Consider the following 18,802-nt stretch of genomic DNA (forward strand, 5'->3'; position numbering starts at 1 on the left):
TGGAACCAAAGTAATGGAAAAGAGTAGAATAGTTAAAGATATGAAATTAATGACCAACCCCAATAAAGAAGACAAAAGAGTCAAGGTCAACACACAATAACACAATTAAAAAGCTCACTAAATCAAGGGCATTAATACAATAGTGGACTGCGACAAAGGTAAAAAAAAAACTTCTCGTTAGAGGATGGGCTCGAAGGTAAATTGAAATGTAAATATTCCCTTTCAAAATGGGACGGGGGAAAAAAATTCTGTCTCCCCAAAATTCAAGTTTCCTGTCAAACTTAAGTCTGCTTTTTTTTAAAACTATTATTAATTTCAAATGACAAAATTCATTAAGTATACATTGAAATGCTTTTTTCTTTGGGTAATTGATTTGATATCCGAATGAACTCAGTTACGAGCTTGATCAGGGAGCTAATTTATCTGATGGCGTCAACGTAGCACTGTACTTTAACGTCCCCTCCATTGTACATGTGACTATAAGAACTCTCCACTAGATGGCAACAGTGTATCTAGAAAAAAAATGCAAGACATCAGAGTGTGTGTGTGTGTGTGTGTGTGTGTGTGTGTGTGTGTGTGTGTGTGCGCGCGCGCGTGTGTGCGTGTAGAGGTCAGACCTTGGGTGCCAACTAAGACCAGTGGCAGGTCCGCAGCGTTCCTGTAGTTGGCAAGGCGGTTGAAGTAATGATAAACTGTCTGGAAGCTGTTCTCATCCTCCAGACTGAAGACAAAGATGACTGCATCCACCCACAAAGCGAACTGCGGATAGAAATAAGCCAATTGGGAGAGGGAACCGATCATCACATCGCGGACAGATCCCACAAACAGACCCCATCTTGATATGCTCATGTCGTCACTGGGGTTGTGCACCATACTTTCAGTACTAACCTGTGCCTCCGGGGGGCCCCCTTCATCCCTGATGAGCAACAAGTGACTCTGCCCATCAACCACCATCTCCTTCTTAAAGCGACCACCTAAAGAAGGCATTGCTCGCATCAGATGAAGTGACTAGGCATCTGTTGAGCCAACTGGACTATTCGGAATGATACTATTGGAAGGATGACATTGGGTGTTGACAACCTCTAACTGGGAGATGTTGAGCTTTGCAAAACGCTCGGATGTCGATGAGAGAACATGAGTGCTGATTTATAGCTCTGAGACATTAAAAAGTAAGGAAAGATTACTTCAATCGATAACGATGGATGCTTGGTAATTATGAGAAGGGACCAAGAGCAAACTAAGATGAAGGTTGTATCAGCCAGGCGAGTTCAGCTTGGGGTTCAGTGTTTTTAAGTTTCTTCCAAGATAGTTTGCATTTCAGAACCAATGATGTTGTTTAATGGAATCCAAGCTGTCTTCGGCAGGCTGCTGCAGCTATCTGGGCATGATGAACATGAGAGGAAGGTGAAGAAGAGGATAGTTACCTGCATCCACGTCAGCTAGTATACCGAGAAGCAAGTAGAAAACAGAGTGGAAAACACACACACACACACACACACACACACACACACACACACACACACACACACACACACACACACACACACACACACACACACACACACACACACACACACACACACACACACACACACACAAAAGAAGGGTGAAGAGAGCAAATCTTTGGCCTTAATACCACCGTTACGCTGGCAAGCAAGAGATCACAGCCAAGTGCTTGAGGGTGATGCATTCAAATGAAAACTCCAGAATTGTCAATAGATGCCTTTTAACAATGAAGGCTCATGCGTTTCTATTTGTGTGCAGTGAATTTAGAAACGTGTGATGGCTTCCATGTGCAACTTGTTTGCACACACTTGGTGGTTCAAGATGCTTAATCAGCTGCGCGCGCGCGCTGGTTTGGCTGGGAAAATGCTTCTGTGTCTGAGCGTCCGTGAACACACCACAGAGCCGGAGCCGCCACTGCTTTGCCGGCTGTGCAGCCTCAGAATAGTTCTGGTTAGCGGCTTTGTGGCGCTGTGGTTGCTGTGCTGTTCCAAAGCCACCGTCTCAGCTCTGAATCAGTCGGCATGGGAATCAAGACTACGGCATATTTTTAGGCTCCAGGAATTTGAAAACAACACAGAAACTTATTTTGGCCTGCAGCAGTCAGTCACAGTTTAAACCAGCACTCTCACCAATAAGAATGTCAGTTTTAACAGAGCTGACACTGAAAGTAAAGAGCAGCCACATAAATTGGGTAGATGCTGCTCTCTTTGCTATCAAGACCTGTTGGGGCATATGAATGCTTTCCTCGGGGCGGGTCCTGCAAGAGTGAATATTATTAATTGGATCACTACTTGCAGTATATTTCTGCACCGTTCTCCAAGGTAAAGGAGTCCAAGACAAAAAGCTACCACAAATGTGAATAGACAGGGATGTGCAAATTGTGTGCTTGTTTTTTTTCTCCTTGTGGAGGAGTATAAGGGAATCTGGAATTGGCGGTCAGAAACAGGAACGTTTACACCAAAATATCCACAAGTTTTGGAAAGCCCGTGATGCATGCGCTCATAGAAAGAAATAAAAAAAGCTCCTTTGACAAAAAAAGAAACCATCAGAATTTTTTACTCTTGTCTGACAAGCGCGTACACGTGCAACACTCCAATCTAAGTGACACTAACAAAATAACGGGAAGGCTTTTCAAAGGTGAATAGCCAATTGCAGAGAGGTAAATACCATAAAAGACATCAAACCTCATAGAATAGTACCGCGACTTAGATGTGAGCCAACTTCTGAGTTTTGAGATACAAACCAGATACCGAAGATTTCTTTAAAAAAAAAAAAGGGGGGGTGCAGCATGCCTCTTTCAAGCTGATTACTACCACTCTGCACTTAGCTCGGTCACGGAACAAATTAAACACACAAGTCAAGGTTCCACTGTAAAGCCTGTTAAATGACATGAATGCTTCCTTATGCTATTGTTAGCCCCGACACCCAAGAGGAAAAGGTTTCTGGGATCGAAACAAAGTCCTGCCCTCATTGCGTTGCCTCTGTTTTGCCCCCAAAAATGACCAGCAGCTTTATTTTTGAACCTTTAATGTGAATATGCCATGTTCCTGCAAAAGTTCCTACTTCACAGGGTAAGTTCCTGCAGTGTAAAAGGGCCTGACCATTAATTAATTTTGGCATTTAATGAACCCTTTCAATTGTCTAGGTGTGAATGGATGTCTGTCATCTAGCAAACAAAACGAAACAAAACCAAAAAAATCCTCCTCTCACACTGTATGGAAATACTTGGCTTACCGGCACTCGTTCCCCTAATCACTTTTATACGCTATCATTAACTTTAGTGTAGACAAAACAAAATATTAACTGCTAGTTTTTCCAGTTAGCGCACGTGTGGTGAGGCATGCAACGGGCGTATAACCGGCTGCCCTGTATGACAATCAAGTAACAAATTTCACAATGGAAGAGAGAAGGGAGTTGTCTACTACTACTATTTTTTCCCCCAACTCATTCACTGCCGATAATATAGTGCTATATCGATAACATAGAACTGGGAGCGCTGGCAGTGACAGAGTTAATGCCATGTGATCGACCATCACCCCTATTCGCAGACTAATGGTAGCTCACAATAATGGATTCAATGTGCACCCCTGGTATAAGTGGTCGAAAACTGGTAGATGCATAGATGTACAAAATGGGAAATTACTGACATTACAGGTAGCGGCACGGTCATATTACATCAAGAGAATGCAAAAGAATACTTTTTTGGGATGGTACAACAATGACTTTGGTGATGGCATTGGCAGACACATGCAAATCAAGTGCAACTTCAACAATAAAATCCTGTCTTGGGTGTTATACTGTCAACATTTTTGCGTGGTTTTTTTCCCTCCTCCGTGATTTCCGGACTACGAAGTGCACTAGATTAAAAAGTTAAACAGTTAATTTTAGCCATAAAACAAATATGCACATTTACTGTATATTGGCAGCTTTGTTCTATTAGCTGTGGCTCTCCACATTATAGCATAGGATAGTTGCAAAGAAAGCGGTCATGCAGATTAAATTTTCTTTTGTATTTAATTACCTTAAACGCTTGTAAACTTTTTTAATACATTTTAAAAAATAAACATTTAAATACATAAATACATACAGTATAACTATTGTATATGTTAGTTGCTCCATGTACAGCACTTTGTATGCAGCGATGGCTGTTTGAAAGTGCTCTTTAAATACAATTGAGTTGAGTTGAGAGAGTTGAGAGGAAACACGTTTTATTATTGTTTTACAAACAATGTGTTGAATTTGAGAGGTTAGCAGTTTCGCTCCAAAAGAGTACAAATTCCTGAGTGTTTCTGTCGAAAGAGAAACTTGTGACAAGCACTCTTCGATGGACAAAACGCAATTCTCAGTGAACACTCCCTCACGACTCCATACGTCATGATTTGCGTGACCATTGATTTTAATGCTTTACTTTTCGCATGCAGCCAGTTTTGGTGAATTATTTCATCATTCAAGCATCCCACTGAATTATGCAAATAACTGATATGAAGATTTAGTATGAGCGCAGACTCAAACAGTTTCACTGGACCACTATGACGTGTAATTTCAGTGGTCAGATGTGAGGAAACTATTGCTAAATCTACTTGCGGCATGAAGCTAATTACGAAAAAAAATCATCAATCAACCGTGTCACATTCAAAGCAGCAGGATTCAAAGGAACGGCTTATGTTCTGGAAATTACAGACGGAACTTGTTGGCTCTTTGTACCTTCAGGTGACTCCTCTTGGACGTACGTTCCTGTCAGGTACCTGTGGACCAATGCCGACTTGCCACTTGCCAAGTTTCCCACAATGCCCTGTTAGGAGAGTGCACCTTTTTCAATAAAAACTTTATCGATTTGGATGCAGCACATTGTAGTTTTGTCCGGGAACTCACCACTTTCAGTTCTGGCACAGAGCGACTTAGAGTCCACTCCTGGCTGTTCACAAATGCATCTGAAAGAAGAAAAAAAAAGGTCAAGCATTGTCAATTCTCCATTTTTAATTGTTAATTGACAAGCAAGTGGAAGAACACCATCAGTGAAGCATAGGGCGACAAAATTCATTGAAGTTTGGCTTGTAATAGGAAACTTAAATATGATGAAGATACATATGAGCATGTACGTAACTAAACCAAGCAGGTTACAAGCAACAATCGTTGAATATCTGTTGCTATTTGTTAATCAAATGCACATAGCTTCACTGTTGAGACCACAAACCCATTATGTGCACTTTGCATTCCTCCATTACATGCGTTTTTTTTTGGGACGATCTACAGTCTCGACTGTTTTAAACAGAGAGGGCTCTTTTCATTTCAAAAGTTGAATGGGACTTTGTTGGTATTTTTGGATGGGGGGGCATTTTTGTTCATATTTGAAAAGGCTGGGTCAGGGGATGAGCAATGTAAAACTCATTATACTTTTTTATTTGGCGCTTCTAAGAAAAAATGGATTGCTACATAACATTTTGGAAACTTGTGCTTCGAAATACATCTTTTGAATTTTTGCATCCATGGGTGTCAAAACAAAATGCTTATATTTCCGCTTGAATATATGATACCTTTCCAACAATTCTTCTCCTTGGCTTCTCATGAAAATCTATTGCAACTTTTTTACCCCTTTGGAAATTCTAGCGAAGCATCGATGCATGTGCATTAAGTAGGCCAGTAGGCCACGCCCCTTTCGACTTTCTTACTAATTCATTAGCTGCAATCTGCGACAGAGCCAATGTGCTAAAAGCCCTCCAGGTACTGTAGAAGCCCGGCCGACTTGCACTCTCATCTGACCATTCCAGGAAATATCTAGAACAAGCATTGACCTACAAAGATCCATCATTTATGGAGTGCTGCACACCAAGATGCTTCAAGGGATCAAACTTAGAATGGTACGCTAAACCTTTGCTATTAGTGGTGGATAGGACCAGAGGCTCGGTGAGAGTTGCCACCCTTAATTAAAAACAAACAAAAAAAATTATTAGTCAGTCAGGACTTTAAATGTGACATTTCCTTCAAAGATATATCTTGCCAATTAAATATGATTTGAAACATATCTTGATATATTTTGAAGTGGGATGCTTCTGTTCGATACGATGCACTTGCATCTTTTAACTCAATATCGATTTTCCGATTCAAATCGTATTTGTTACATCCCTTGCAGTAACTGTGGCCAAGTTTCCACACTTCGAGTACATCAGTCTGGACAGAATCCAGGAGAATCCAAACACACAGGAGGACATTATAGAGGTTTTCACAGATGCCGCCTGTGTGGAAGCTCACTGCCAGGCAGGATGTTGATTCAGCTGTTTCCTGTTTTTAGGACCAATTGCATTGATGTGTACCCGTTTTAGCAACATGAAAGAAGACAACACGCATATTTTTTCATATATCATATCATATTTTTAATCATCTCCTCGGTGTCTGAACAACATGACCTATGACATGCTTTCGTGAGCTCTTGCTAAACACAGCAGATTTAAATACAATACCACACCTCATTCCCGAAAGACTTGCCTGACCCAAATCATTTGCCGTCTGATGTATAAATGTTTACTATTTTCACAAAGAGCTCACAACAGCAAACAAAGGCACCTTATTTCATCCATTTAAGCAATGGATGGTAACTGCCTCAACGGCGTCCCTGTTCAGGGTCACTGCAAGCCGAACTGAGGGTGAAAGGATCACCAAACGCAGAACAGAGAGAAACACAACCATTTGCACTCAGAAATAATGTAAATCTTCCATTTGCTGTATGAAGGAACAATACCTGGAGAAACCCCACATAGGCGCAGGAAGAGGCCTCAATCAAGGTTGGAAACCAGTTCACAACCTTTTAATTGTGAGAAGCACTTGCCTAACTGCAAAGTTATTCTAGGGCTTCTCACTCACATACCTGCACATACGCACAGAGAACTAACCACTTGAATGGCAGTTCCTCCCCTCAGGGCGCGGCGTGTGCACTGTATGCTAACTGTCATCTTACAAATGAAGGTGGCATTGCCTCATCAGTAGTGAGCATTATTATCCTAGCTCAGCCTTTTCCATTCACAGTCACCCATCCACATTTAAAGCCTGTTCAGTGTAAAGATTTTAAACATCTTGACCCTTTCTTCAAATGTGAGAGACCCCATATACAACAACAAAATTACTCATATTAATAGATTTTCCAATTAAAAGCAATTGTGAGGTGTCATCACTAGGATGTCAAAAAACAGCTTCGATGCATAAAGACTGCGAATAAACTGACTGACCTACATATCATGTCGACACACAACAGATCTATTCCCTACCAGCTTTGCACGCACACAGCTGGCACCTTGCTAGCATTTTTCATTTCATGCCAAATCAAACCAAGGCACTGTGAAACCAGCTAGCCAGTGACTGGTTCTCTATGCAAATGACACTTAAGGATATGAAGCAATGACATGTTTATATTATGCATTTTCAGTCCAATCTCAATTTTTAGCTACTCAAGGGCATACGCACACCAAGGGAGAGTGATCACACGTCCTCATGGATTTGCGCCTTATATACAGTAAGAGCTTTTAGCAGCAGGGGGTGGATCACCGTGATGCGCTATTCGCACGCCAGCATGGCCTGGCCAGTACCGCATGATTACATGGACAAAAACAAAGTGTGGGGACAAAAACAAACACATTAGAGAATGCAACTGTCTGGGAAGTGTGTTAATGAAGCAGCACGGTGGTGGTTTGACAGTCAGCCTGTGTTGCAGGTGTAACCGGATGGATGTTGTTAGAGTGTGCGAGTGCTGGTTTGAGCAGTAGTGGATGGGGGTTGGTTTCTTGGCATGAAATATCAAACAGACAAACGTGTTCCTTGCCTGCTTTTATGCCAAAGGTGCCCAACCTTTTTTATTCAAGGGATGCGTACAGAAAAATTGAAGGATACAAGGGCCGCTTTAAAATTCTTTATTCACAAGCTAAAACCAATCTATTTTACAGGGAGTGGCAAATGGGCCCCAGGCCATAGTTTGGACACACCTGTTCAACGCCATCTCTGCCACATAGACAACAAAGCTCCACTTTAGTGCTGAAGAGGAAAAGGTGATGGTGAGGAACACAGATGCACACTCATACTCTTTGACCGCCACACAACCTCTGGCAGCCACTGGATAAATGCAGCAAATAGCTCATCGTCAGTCAAGTAGGGAAGAGGTATTGCGCCGCTACCTAACTCTCTCTCTTTTTCTCTCTCTCTCTCTCACACGCACACGCACACACACACACACACACACACACACACACACACACACACACACACACACACACACACACACACACACACACACACACACACACACACACACACACACACACACACAGTGGCGTGACCAAACTGGACAATCGCAAGCAAATAAGTCAATGACTGACCCTCACACCGCTGGCGGCGGAAAAAAACAAACGGCATTGCTTGGGGTTCTTATCGGGGAAACAATTATTTGAGGCGCACATATGTTCTTTTATTTAATCACAACAACATAGTCCAACTGTGGAAAAAAACTAATTGCTCTGGCCACTGCAGCTACAGTCTATTAAAATAATACAAAGAGGAACCTCGCAAGAATGAAGGATAGAGAGCGGCTAATTATTCATTGACTGCACTTGTGGATTTCAGTGGCAGAGACTCTCCGATTTGCTTCTTTGCCACCGGTAAAAATGAAATTATAAATATCCATCCATCCATTTTCCGAACCGCTTGATCCTCACTAGGGTCGCGGGGGGTGCTGGAGCCTATCCCAGCCATCTTCGGGCAGTAGGCGGGGGACACCCTGAATCAGTTGCCAGCCAATCGCAGGGCACACAGAGACGAACAACCATCCACGCCCACACTCACACCTAGGGACAATTTAGAGTGTCCAATCAGCCTGCCATGCATGTTTTTGGAATGTGGGAGGAAACCGGAGTACCCGGAGAAAACCCACGCAGGCCCGGGGAGAACATGCAAACTCCACACAGGGAGGCCGGAGCTGGAATCGAACCCGGTACCTCTGCACTGTGAAGCCGACGTGCTAACCACTGGACTACCGGGCCGCCCAATTATAAATATAGTTATGCAATATAAAACAAAAATCATATTCCATATCCTGGATGTATTGATCCAGGCTGGGGGCAGCCGACTGAATTTTGCTTGGGATGCCGTAACCTAGTGAAAGATCATGAGATACAACAAGGTATTTTTGAGTGGCTGTTACATCTGCGATGGGGTGATGTTGTTCACCTGGCTTTCAAATTCGGAATCGCGACACAACTGGATGCTGAAGGTCAGCCACTCATGAAATCGAGACTCCCAGACAATCGCTTGACAGTGCAGCTAAGTGTGGTCACATTGCTCTGCGTGCGGCAGCAGGCGTGCCTTAGAATATGCAGGAGAAGACAGCAGCGAGATGGAAAAGGGAAGCATCCCTTCATCTTTCTGTTCAGTTGTGTGCACGCCTCACATTACTTCTGCATGGCGGTGGATGTAGGTCACACACAGACTGACTACACACACCCCCCACATACACACTCCTTCACAAACATACGCCTATTCCATAGCTATCAAAACTATGGCCCAGGGGCCATTTGCGGCCCTCCATCGATTTTTCAGTGGCCCGCGACATATACTAAAAATGAGATTTGACACGGCCCTCAAGGCCAATAAAGAAGAAAAAAATACGGAGGTAGGCAGAGTGAGAAGAGTGTCAAAAAAGTAGTTACCACTTCGACTAGTAAATTGGCTGACCTATTGTAGAGCTAGTATAAATATCCAAAGATTCAAATAAACTATTTACGACTAAAATAACATAATGGCCCTTCAAAATAGTGTGACGAATAAAAAAATAGTCAATTTTAGAAACAAAAATAGTTTCTTCCACATTTTGCTCCGTGTCAAGGTTTTATTTATGAACATGTAACATTTAGGATCTTCAAGTAACTTTTGAAATTGGTCAGCGTCTTTAACACATTACTCTTTTTTTGGTTTTGAATGTGGAGATGGGATTTGGCTGCTGCTCAAAAAATCTTGAAAAATCCTAATTGCCTTATCACCTTTAACAGAACGTTATGTAGCAGTTTATCAAATATTTTTTATACAATACAAACAGTACTTGATTGCTTTTCTTGTGTTTAAATTCAAGTTGAAGAATTTTAAAAAGGACCTTGTGTCCTTCCATTTTCCTGTATGCTGCCCTCAATCTAAAAACTTTGGACAGCCCTGGCCTTTACTGTATTGACTCTGATTTGTAAGCTGAATGCTGTCACACCAATGGGGTCAGTACAGAGCTCTCACTGCTCCAAACATCTTACCACTAAAATGTTGTCATACAGAATATCAGCCCTTTTGAGTCCTTTCATGCATTGGAAAAAAGCCCCTCACTTGCCAGATTTCCTGTCAGCATTCATCGGGTCTGTTGGGAAGATTTTGAGGTCGGGGGTTGACAGAGCTGCAAACGCCAGCAGAGTGACACTCAAGTGTCACATTCTCTTAACTTAAGTGGGGGGTTTTTTTCTGTTTCAGATGTCAGAGTGGTGGCTGTGTTTCCCAAAGGCCTGAAGGCAGTCGGGTCCTGTGACCCACTATGATTTGAGCAGGAGGTCAACAATACATTTTAGCAACATCTTGCCAAAATTACTTCTAAAGAGTCATCTAGAAGGTAAATGAGCACAATGTAGGGTGACTTTCACGTTACATTTTAACATGTGTGTTTGAGTTCCTCCCCCGGGAAACAAAAGCACAACATTTCAAACTCTTCTTATGGATGCCAAACACAACCGCAGCATTATATTCACACCTGAGGACATCAGTCGACACTACAAGCAGCAAAGGTTGCCGTCAGATACACACCATAGCCAGCACGTGAGCCAGCCAACCACTGCAACCGGAGTCCTGATTAGATACTTTTCATGATGGTCTTAATGACGACGTGCAATAAAATGTTAAATCTGGGTGCGAGTTAAAAGTTGAGATTTGTGTTGGTAACTACACATGCACCCAATACGACGGGGTGACACACAACATAACACGAGAGCATCTAAAAAGTTAAAACGTTTGTCATATTGCAGATAGAGTATACCAATTGTTGTTTTGACCCTGGAGAACCCACGGGGTCAAATTTGGCCCCTATAAATTCTGCTACTCAAATGACGCCCTTAAATCCCAAAGGGTCAGATTTGGCCCAAATCCTAAATTAGGATTAAAGCATTGAATATTTGAAAAAACACACAGTATATTTGGGTGTTCAGTGAACATATAGCAGTCATTTAATGTATAATTCATCATTTTCCAAAGAAGAAAAAGGTTCCTGTGTTCTCCAGGGTTAAATAAACTCAATGTTAAAATGAATTCTCTAGTGGGTAGAGGCTGTTTTTCCAGCTGCATGGTTACAACAATACTGTATAGTGCTCATCCTGAATGGCTGAATGAATATTTTGTCTGGCAGAGTAAAGTAGTGCAATTTGTCAATATCTTTTTTTCTCGCAAATTAATTTAATGCAACAATGTCGAGAAAAATGAAGTGTAATCAATCAAATCAAACTAAAAAGCTAATTCAAAAAGAATCCAACCACAGGTGAGTCTAATCACAATAGAAAATGTGAAAATTAGACTTGTGTACAATGAAATAGATTTTTTTTTAAAAATCACTTTTACTTCCTAATGCTATTGTCATGCACACCTTATTGAGTGCATTTGAACTGCTTGATGATGAAGTGCAAAATCCATGAGTGGAAGCAGTGTATTTCTTGTAGAATTTATGTGTTTATGAGAGCTCGTGTGCACTTCGTGGGGGGCCTGTCCACTGTGAGTGCGGTAATGCACTGCACCAAACTGTAGTGCAGATCGCAGACCAGGCTGGGAAAGGCACCATGAACAAGTTGTACACGCAAGAAGAATGTCTGGATGGATGTGCTCCAGCCAGAAAAGACTAGAAAAAAATTGATTTACACTGCAGGTCCTAGGTGCCATATTCTAATTTAATACGAACAATAGATTCGTTTTGTTTCCATGTACATTTCAAGACACCTAAATTGTAAGTAAAATGCTCCATCCATTCTCCTTAGCGCTTATCATAACTCAGGACACAGGTGCGTTGGAGCCTATTCCGACTGTCATTGGGCAAGAAGCGAGGTGCACTCTGAACTAGTTGCAAGTCAATCGCAGGGCGCAAATTGATAATAAATACAGTAAATGATACAAATACTGAACGTTACATAGTGTTGGCCTGATTCACTCTTCCCTGACTGATTTAAAGGATGGTGACCACATTATTCCACTGGCTGCTATCAACAGCTTTTTTCTTTTTATATTTGCTATTGAATGATAAATACACCTCTCACGTGGCGTATTTAGTGATCCTATTTTAATGTCTTATGCTTTCATTGTTTTTGTAATGTGTCTATTTGCGTTGTTTTGCCAGACTGGCGTATTTACGTCATCAATTGGCTGCATTTTGATTCCATTACGCTTGCATTGACCAGGTCAATCTGATCTGCGCGTTTACAGGACAAGCACACTCGCAAGTCGAAAATGATATGCATATCCAAATATGCCACTTGAGAACAAAAGAAAGGAATTGTGTGACTTCAACTGCACACACTGTAAATCAACAACATATGTCGAGCTGCTTCCTGTCAATGTTTTCTGCTCGCCGTTTGGCAAACAGAGGGCCTCTTCGGATTCTGTTTTTTTTGCTTAGGAATTTTCCTTTCCAATTCGAGTGAGATGAAACTTTAATACTTCGAACAAAGTTTGTGCAATTTCTAAAAATGTTTACGAAAGGAGCCTTGATGCAACATTTAACCCACCTTTTGCAAAGACTACTTATGATTATGGCCCAACCAATTAATTGATCGGCCAATCATGGCCCTTCAAACAGTGGCCAAAATAATCGGTCAGATTATTTATAGTACATTGTACACCTTGTGCTCCCTGCAATTTATATATACATATATATACTGTATATATACACTCATATGACAAGGATTAATATCGTCATAACTTGACTATTAAAGGAACTGCGCCATGCAATGCATTCTGGGAACCTTTTTTTTTTTAAACCATACATTTACAGTTGACCCCTGCTATTCGCGGAAGAATAGAGACCAGGGCAGCCCATGAACAGCAAAAATCCACGATAATTTTTCGCCACTAAAATGCAGTGGGGTTGGGGACGACAAGTTATTTTATGCATTACACATTTTTTAATTAATCGGCCGATTAATCAGTAATCAATTTTTTTTTCTGCCAAATATCGGCATCTACCAAAAAGAAATCCATTTCGGTCGAGCCTTCCTCACGACTGTAAGGATCTTCCGCTTTTCCTTCTAACTTCATCTTTGCCCTCACTACTATTTCCATTCGCTTCCACTTCTGGCTGGAAAATGCTTGTTATCTCAACATAGTCACCTGACCTAAACAGACAGTCCTCTTAAACCTGAGCTGCCTCTGTTTACACTTGGGACATGAACTACAAATGGACTTGTTGCTCCAAGTAATGAAAGACAAACAGCAGCAGCCTCAACCAAACATCCCCCTGCTGTCCTAAACAAACACACATTAAGCCCTTAAACACACACATACAAAAATGTTTGTTTACCGCCTGAGCTTCCGTTCACACTCTCTGTGCTGGACTGCAAAGGAGTGGTACTGTGGCAGAAAGAGCGGATTGTGCTGGGACTTCCCACCGGCGTCAAGGTAGCGGAGGCATCCTTGCGGGAGAAGATGCCACTGAAGAAGCGTACCAGCCTCCTCTCACTGGAACGTCCTCCTCCTCCTCTCCGAAGCGCCGCCCTGTCCTTGTGTGGAGCCAGAACCTGTAGGTCGCTGTTGTCCAGCGTGTGATTCTTACCGCCGTGCGCACTCTCCCAGCGGCTAAGTTCAAACACGGGGTCTGTCTTGTTCAGGATAGCACCGACCTCCAGCGTCCGACTCTTTTCTATGGTGCCTAGGCGAGGGCGGCTGGTGGGGTTCTGGAGCATGGCATCAACTTGGGTGACCTTTGGGCCTCCGGAGGCCAGATAGTGGTCTGCGCAAGCAGAACTGCTCTGGTCTTGGTCCTTCATTTGTGCTTGCAAATGTAGCCGCTCGCTGCCCGTCCAGTGCCGAAAGCTGAAGCTGCGGTGGAGCAGCCCGGCAGTGTCCTGTTGAAGTAGGGTCTCCAGTGTTGGTGTTGTCCCGTTTAAAGGTGCCATTCCATTTACATGTGGCGGCGTCTCGCCGTGGTCGAATGACTCAGGGCCCGTCTCCAAACTCTTTGATTTGAAGAGCTTCTTCATCTTCATCATGCCACTACTCACAGCAATCCCAGGAGAGTCTGTTCTGGTAGAAATGTTCTCCTCAAGTCTGAGAGAAGCTGTCGGTTCCTGCAAACTTATAAATGTGATGTTTTTTTTCTTTGTCATTTGAACATGCTTCTTGCAGGACAGTTTAAGACTCCCCAGTTCCAGCTGGCCGGTGCTATACGTCCTGAAGCTCCTCATGTGGCTTTGCGATGACAAATCATCTGATTCATTCTCCACTTCTTGCAATTGTTCTAGAGGACCACAGCGCGGGGCCTCCAGTGAGGCTTGCTGCCTGAAGACCCCAACTTTTGACTTCTCCAATGCGCCATCACCATCCTCCAATGTCTCCTTCTTCACCAGCGTAAGGGAGATGCGGTACACTGTTTTCCTTTGAGGCGTCCCTCTCTCCATCCCTTCAGAACAGTTCCCATCCAGAAGGAACATGGCTTAAGTTGCAAGACAGCACATCTTCTAAAAAAGTCTCCATAAACATCCTGTGCAGCAGCTCCCTTACAGGCAGGAGGTGGCTCACATGTGCACATTTCTCAACATGTTAAACAAGTTGAACAGCACCATTGATGAACACAATTGAGCGACTCTCCCGTCACCCAGAGGCGCAAAAGCGAACAGGAAATACATTCCGCCGTCATCCCCACAGAATTCAGTTGGCCACGCAAACTCTTCCCCCTCAAAAAGGGAGGGAAAAAAACAGCGTCCAGGTGTCCTCGCCTACAGGATCTTGCGGCTCTCCGTTGCGTGTCGCGCTGTCAATGCCGCGCGATTCTGAAACTCCGCTTATATTTTATTCACCGCGTGCCGTATCGTGCGAGCGCGTAGTGTCTCATTGTGGGCGTGCACCCCTCCTACCATCGCTGCGCCGCCCGCCAGACGAGCGCCTTTCACTTCCACTCCTGCATCATTATTGTCTTTAAAAAAAAAAAAAAAGCTTCATATAAAGAAGAGGGCTATCAGCAAGCCCCGACGGCATCCGCTCCAGTGCACTCTCACGCGCACTTACTAAAGCGCACACACACGCAGCGGCACAGAGAAAACATGGGGCGGATGTTTCAAGCAGTGCTGCCAGCCTAGGTGTTGAGCGACCTTTCACTCCCTCCCCACTAGAATGAGTTTTCCATTACAGATAAAAACCCAACCCATTTAGCTTGACCGACTGCCGGATGCGTTTGTTACGATTTCCACCTCAGTCATTCTCTCCCTGCGGAGGCTGCAAGAGAGCCATCACGGGTTTTACTTTGTACTGAAAGGGCCGTCCCTTTCAGTACATGCAATGTAATGTGCTCCCAAGCTTCCAGCTGTCAGTCAAATATGTCACGAACGCCCCCAGCAGCCCAACAACCAGGCAGCTGAACTTTGCTGCTGTGTCGCCACTTAAATTTCATCCGTGGTGTGAAAATGTGTACTACTGAATGCATAGCTCTGACGAGGGGCACATGGGGAAAGGGAAGACTCTCCTATATTCATACCTGTCAACTGGTACGTTTTCCCCGTATTTTATACGTTTTTTTATCATTTCAAATCATGTATGGCGTATTACAACTTTTATAGGGGGGAAAAAAATCTATTGTGAACAATCTCACAAAGACCATTTTGGCTCAAATCCAGATCGTCTCACCTGCTGTAGTCAACGACAATGCCGTCGTCGATCGCTCCTATTGTCACGGCAAACCAGCAAAAGTAATCCTCAATCGTATATTTTTTTTCATCGCTGTGTACGGTCGGATTGATAAAGCATGATGTGCGGATGCGCGGTAAACCGTTGTATGGGTTTTTGTTGCTTTGTAAGGGGAATCGTAATCATTTATAAGGGCAGCTATTAGCCGAGGTTGACAGGTATGTACAGTATAATACTAATTTGTCTAAGCAAAATGAGCCACTTCCCCCCGAAACCTTACGTGGCCTCAGATCGATATTGATGAGGGCAAACAAAAATTGGATAAATGGGAGTGCAGGGCACTTCACCTTGTATTTCATCCATCCATCCATTTTCCGATTTGCTTTTACCCTCACAAGAGTCGCGGCGGGTGCTGGAGCCTATCCCAGCCGTCTTCAGGCAGTAGGCGGAGGACACCCTGAACCGGGTGCCAGCCAATCGCAGGGCACACAGAGACGAACAATCATCCGTGTTCGCACTCGCACCTCGGGACAATTTAGAGTGTTCAATCAGCCTGCCACGTATGTTTTTGGAATGTGGGAGGAAACCGAAGTATCCGGAGAAAACCCACGCAGGCCCGGGCAGAACATGCAAACGCCACACAGGAAGGCTGGAGCCGGGATCAAACCGACCATGACCTCTGCACTGCGAGGTCGACGCGCTAACCACTGGACCACTAGGTTGCTATCCTTGTATTTCAGATAAATGCTAAAAAAAATAAATAAATCAATATGCAGTAGAACAACTTAAGCTTGGCAGTTAAACATAAAAAAACAGGCTAAATCTCAGTTTGGTGTTATTGGTGGCAAAGAAAAAAATTGTGGTTTTGCTTTGTGCGAATCAGTAGCACGTTTCCAACAGCGCTGTTATCTCTTTTATTTGCACTTACCACCCGCTTATATTTTTTGCATCGATCTTGCATGTTCATGGTATTACACCAATTTATCATTCAATTTTTCCTCTGAGAATATCGAATAACAAAAATTTTGTCCATCCCTGGCTGAAAAGGTCAGAGTTTGAGCGGGTGACTTATCTCACTCATGGTGAGGTTCTCTGTGGTTAAGCACTAAATCATATTGTACCATGTCAAAATCAGTCCTGGTGATTTGTTCAATATGCAAGGTCACCTTTACGATTTGATTTCAAACTGGGATGCAGTTAACATGGTGAGGCCAACATGAAATACACCCTCCACCCTCCCCAGTTCACACATTCATCCTTTTAATGTTCACCGTGTTGTATTATGATGACACATGCACACACCTGAATGTTGCAGCGGAAGGGGGCACATCATTTCCCTCCCCCATAGTGCCACACCCCCTGGAGACAGTAAAAATGGGTCAGTCAGTCAGCGTGGGAAGAGGGGGAGGGCAGGTTGAGGAAGGTCCAATACTGCATGCAGGAAGCTCATCAAACCCAGTGCCATCAAAACAACCCAAAAAAAAAACAAAAAAAAAAAACGCATACCTTGGAGGTATCACATCACACAAACGGCAGTCAATTTGGGTAAGAGATGAGGAGAATCAAGCCTGTTGCCCATCAAGTTTAGACATATGGAAATTGCCATGGTAACCAGCCGCCTGCTCTGGGTGTTAACTGCTCCAAGACAATTTCTGTCAACGTAACTGACCATTAGCATCCTTCGGTCCATGGAGGCTTCAAGAAAAGTTTGATGTAAAATTTGGGTTGATGTTTCACAGCTGGTCTGTGCTTACATTAACAACCAGCCAGATGCTCTTCTGTGCTCATGCAAAGTCGCCCATTGGTCTAAGACCAGAGAGCAACATGGTTCCAGCGATTTTGCAAGATCCAGAAGCAACAAATCCACAAATACAACAAATACATTAGTAATGTGCCTGACCTACTTCTAGTGGCCCACATCTTTCCTCAGCTCATCACGAGAACACCCCCCACACCCACACACTGTACACTGCCTTGAATGCTTGACACAGCTTGAAGGTTATTATGAATCTTTTTTCACATATTTAAAAAGAAATCTTCCAACAATCAGGAATCTCAAAGCATTTTCATCATCAGGGACCTCTACTTTTTAATGAGAAAAACTCACATTCCGTTGGTGTGCTTACTTCTCACCCAGAGACGAACCTCTTTGGAACGTTTGACCTTATTCCCTTAAGATGCAAAATTATGCAATACACATCGACAGTACACTACGCGATTCACCAGCAGAAGACCAAAAGCTTATGATTGTTGTTTATTGAGCCTCACTTCGGGGGGTTAAAAACATCTCCACATGCTCAGCAATGCCAGTACTGTATTCACATGCAGCAAATGCACCTAACTGCTGCCACCTGCTGAGTATCATCCAGTAGTTCACTTCGTCTGAACATAATATGGACTCCACATAAAACTGCATCCATCCATTGTCTGAAGCGCTTATCCTGACTGGGGTCGCGAGCACGCTGAAGCCTATCCCAGCTGACTTGGAGCGAGAGCAAGGGTAGCAAATAGACAACCAGCCACACTGATGCCTGTGAAAAATTTTCATTGTAACGAAATTAGGGTTCGGTAATGTTATCCAAAAGTGATAACATTCATTCCAAAAGAACTACTTCAACAGTTGCTCTGAAAGCTGGGGCAGCACACACGGCCAGAGCAACTATCACCACAAGATGTCGTTACTGGATGTAAAAGAATGCTTACTAAAAATAAATTGAGCTGAACTCCAAATCGTAGCAAATACACGTGGATGACGGCACTAGGACCAGAATGGAAACAGTGAGAGTTGGGAGCCACAGCCTGCAATGTGGCATGTTTCGAGTGTGAACATGATAATATACTTAAAAAATACACATCAATAAACCAATGTGGAAAAATTATGAATTCTCACAAGATTCTATAAATGTAGTTTATCTAT

The 18,802-nt window shown here is 43.2% G+C and overlaps 1 protein-coding gene across 3 annotated transcripts in view; it reads right to left on the bottom strand.

Moving 5' to 3' along the window:
* Positions 1-18,802, bottom strand: part of agap1 (ArfGAP with GTPase domain, ankyrin repeat and PH domain 1) — a 70,147-nt gene that overhangs the window by 41,560 nt on the left and 9,785 nt on the right. Inside the window, exons 1-6 of one of the 3 annotated variants that reach the window (XM_086118225.1) lie at positions 13,568-15,248; positions 4,879-4,937; positions 4,711-4,798; positions 1,425-1,439; positions 889-974; positions 618-759 (exon numbers count right to left, since the gene is read on the bottom strand). In XM_086118225.1, the coding sequence (XP_085974351.1) occupies positions 618-759; positions 889-974; positions 1,425-1,439; positions 4,711-4,798; positions 4,879-4,937; positions 13,568-14,696 (1,519 nt within the window). In that variant the 5' untranslated portion in view covers positions 14,697-15,248. Of the gene's footprint in view, positions 1-617; positions 760-888; positions 975-1,424; positions 1,440-4,710; positions 4,799-4,878; positions 4,938-13,567; positions 15,249-18,802 lie in introns of those variants that run through there. The other 2 variants (XM_086118233.1, XM_086118242.1) reach the window with 2 other exon arrangements.

Source organism: Hippocampus guttulatus, chromosome 1 (genome assembly GCF_054856545.1).
Source record: "Hippocampus guttulatus isolate MCC_2025c chromosome 1, RoL_Hgut_1.0, whole genome shotgun sequence".
Classification (NCBI taxonomy): domain Eukaryota; kingdom Metazoa; phylum Chordata; class Actinopteri; order Syngnathiformes; family Syngnathidae; genus Hippocampus; species Hippocampus guttulatus.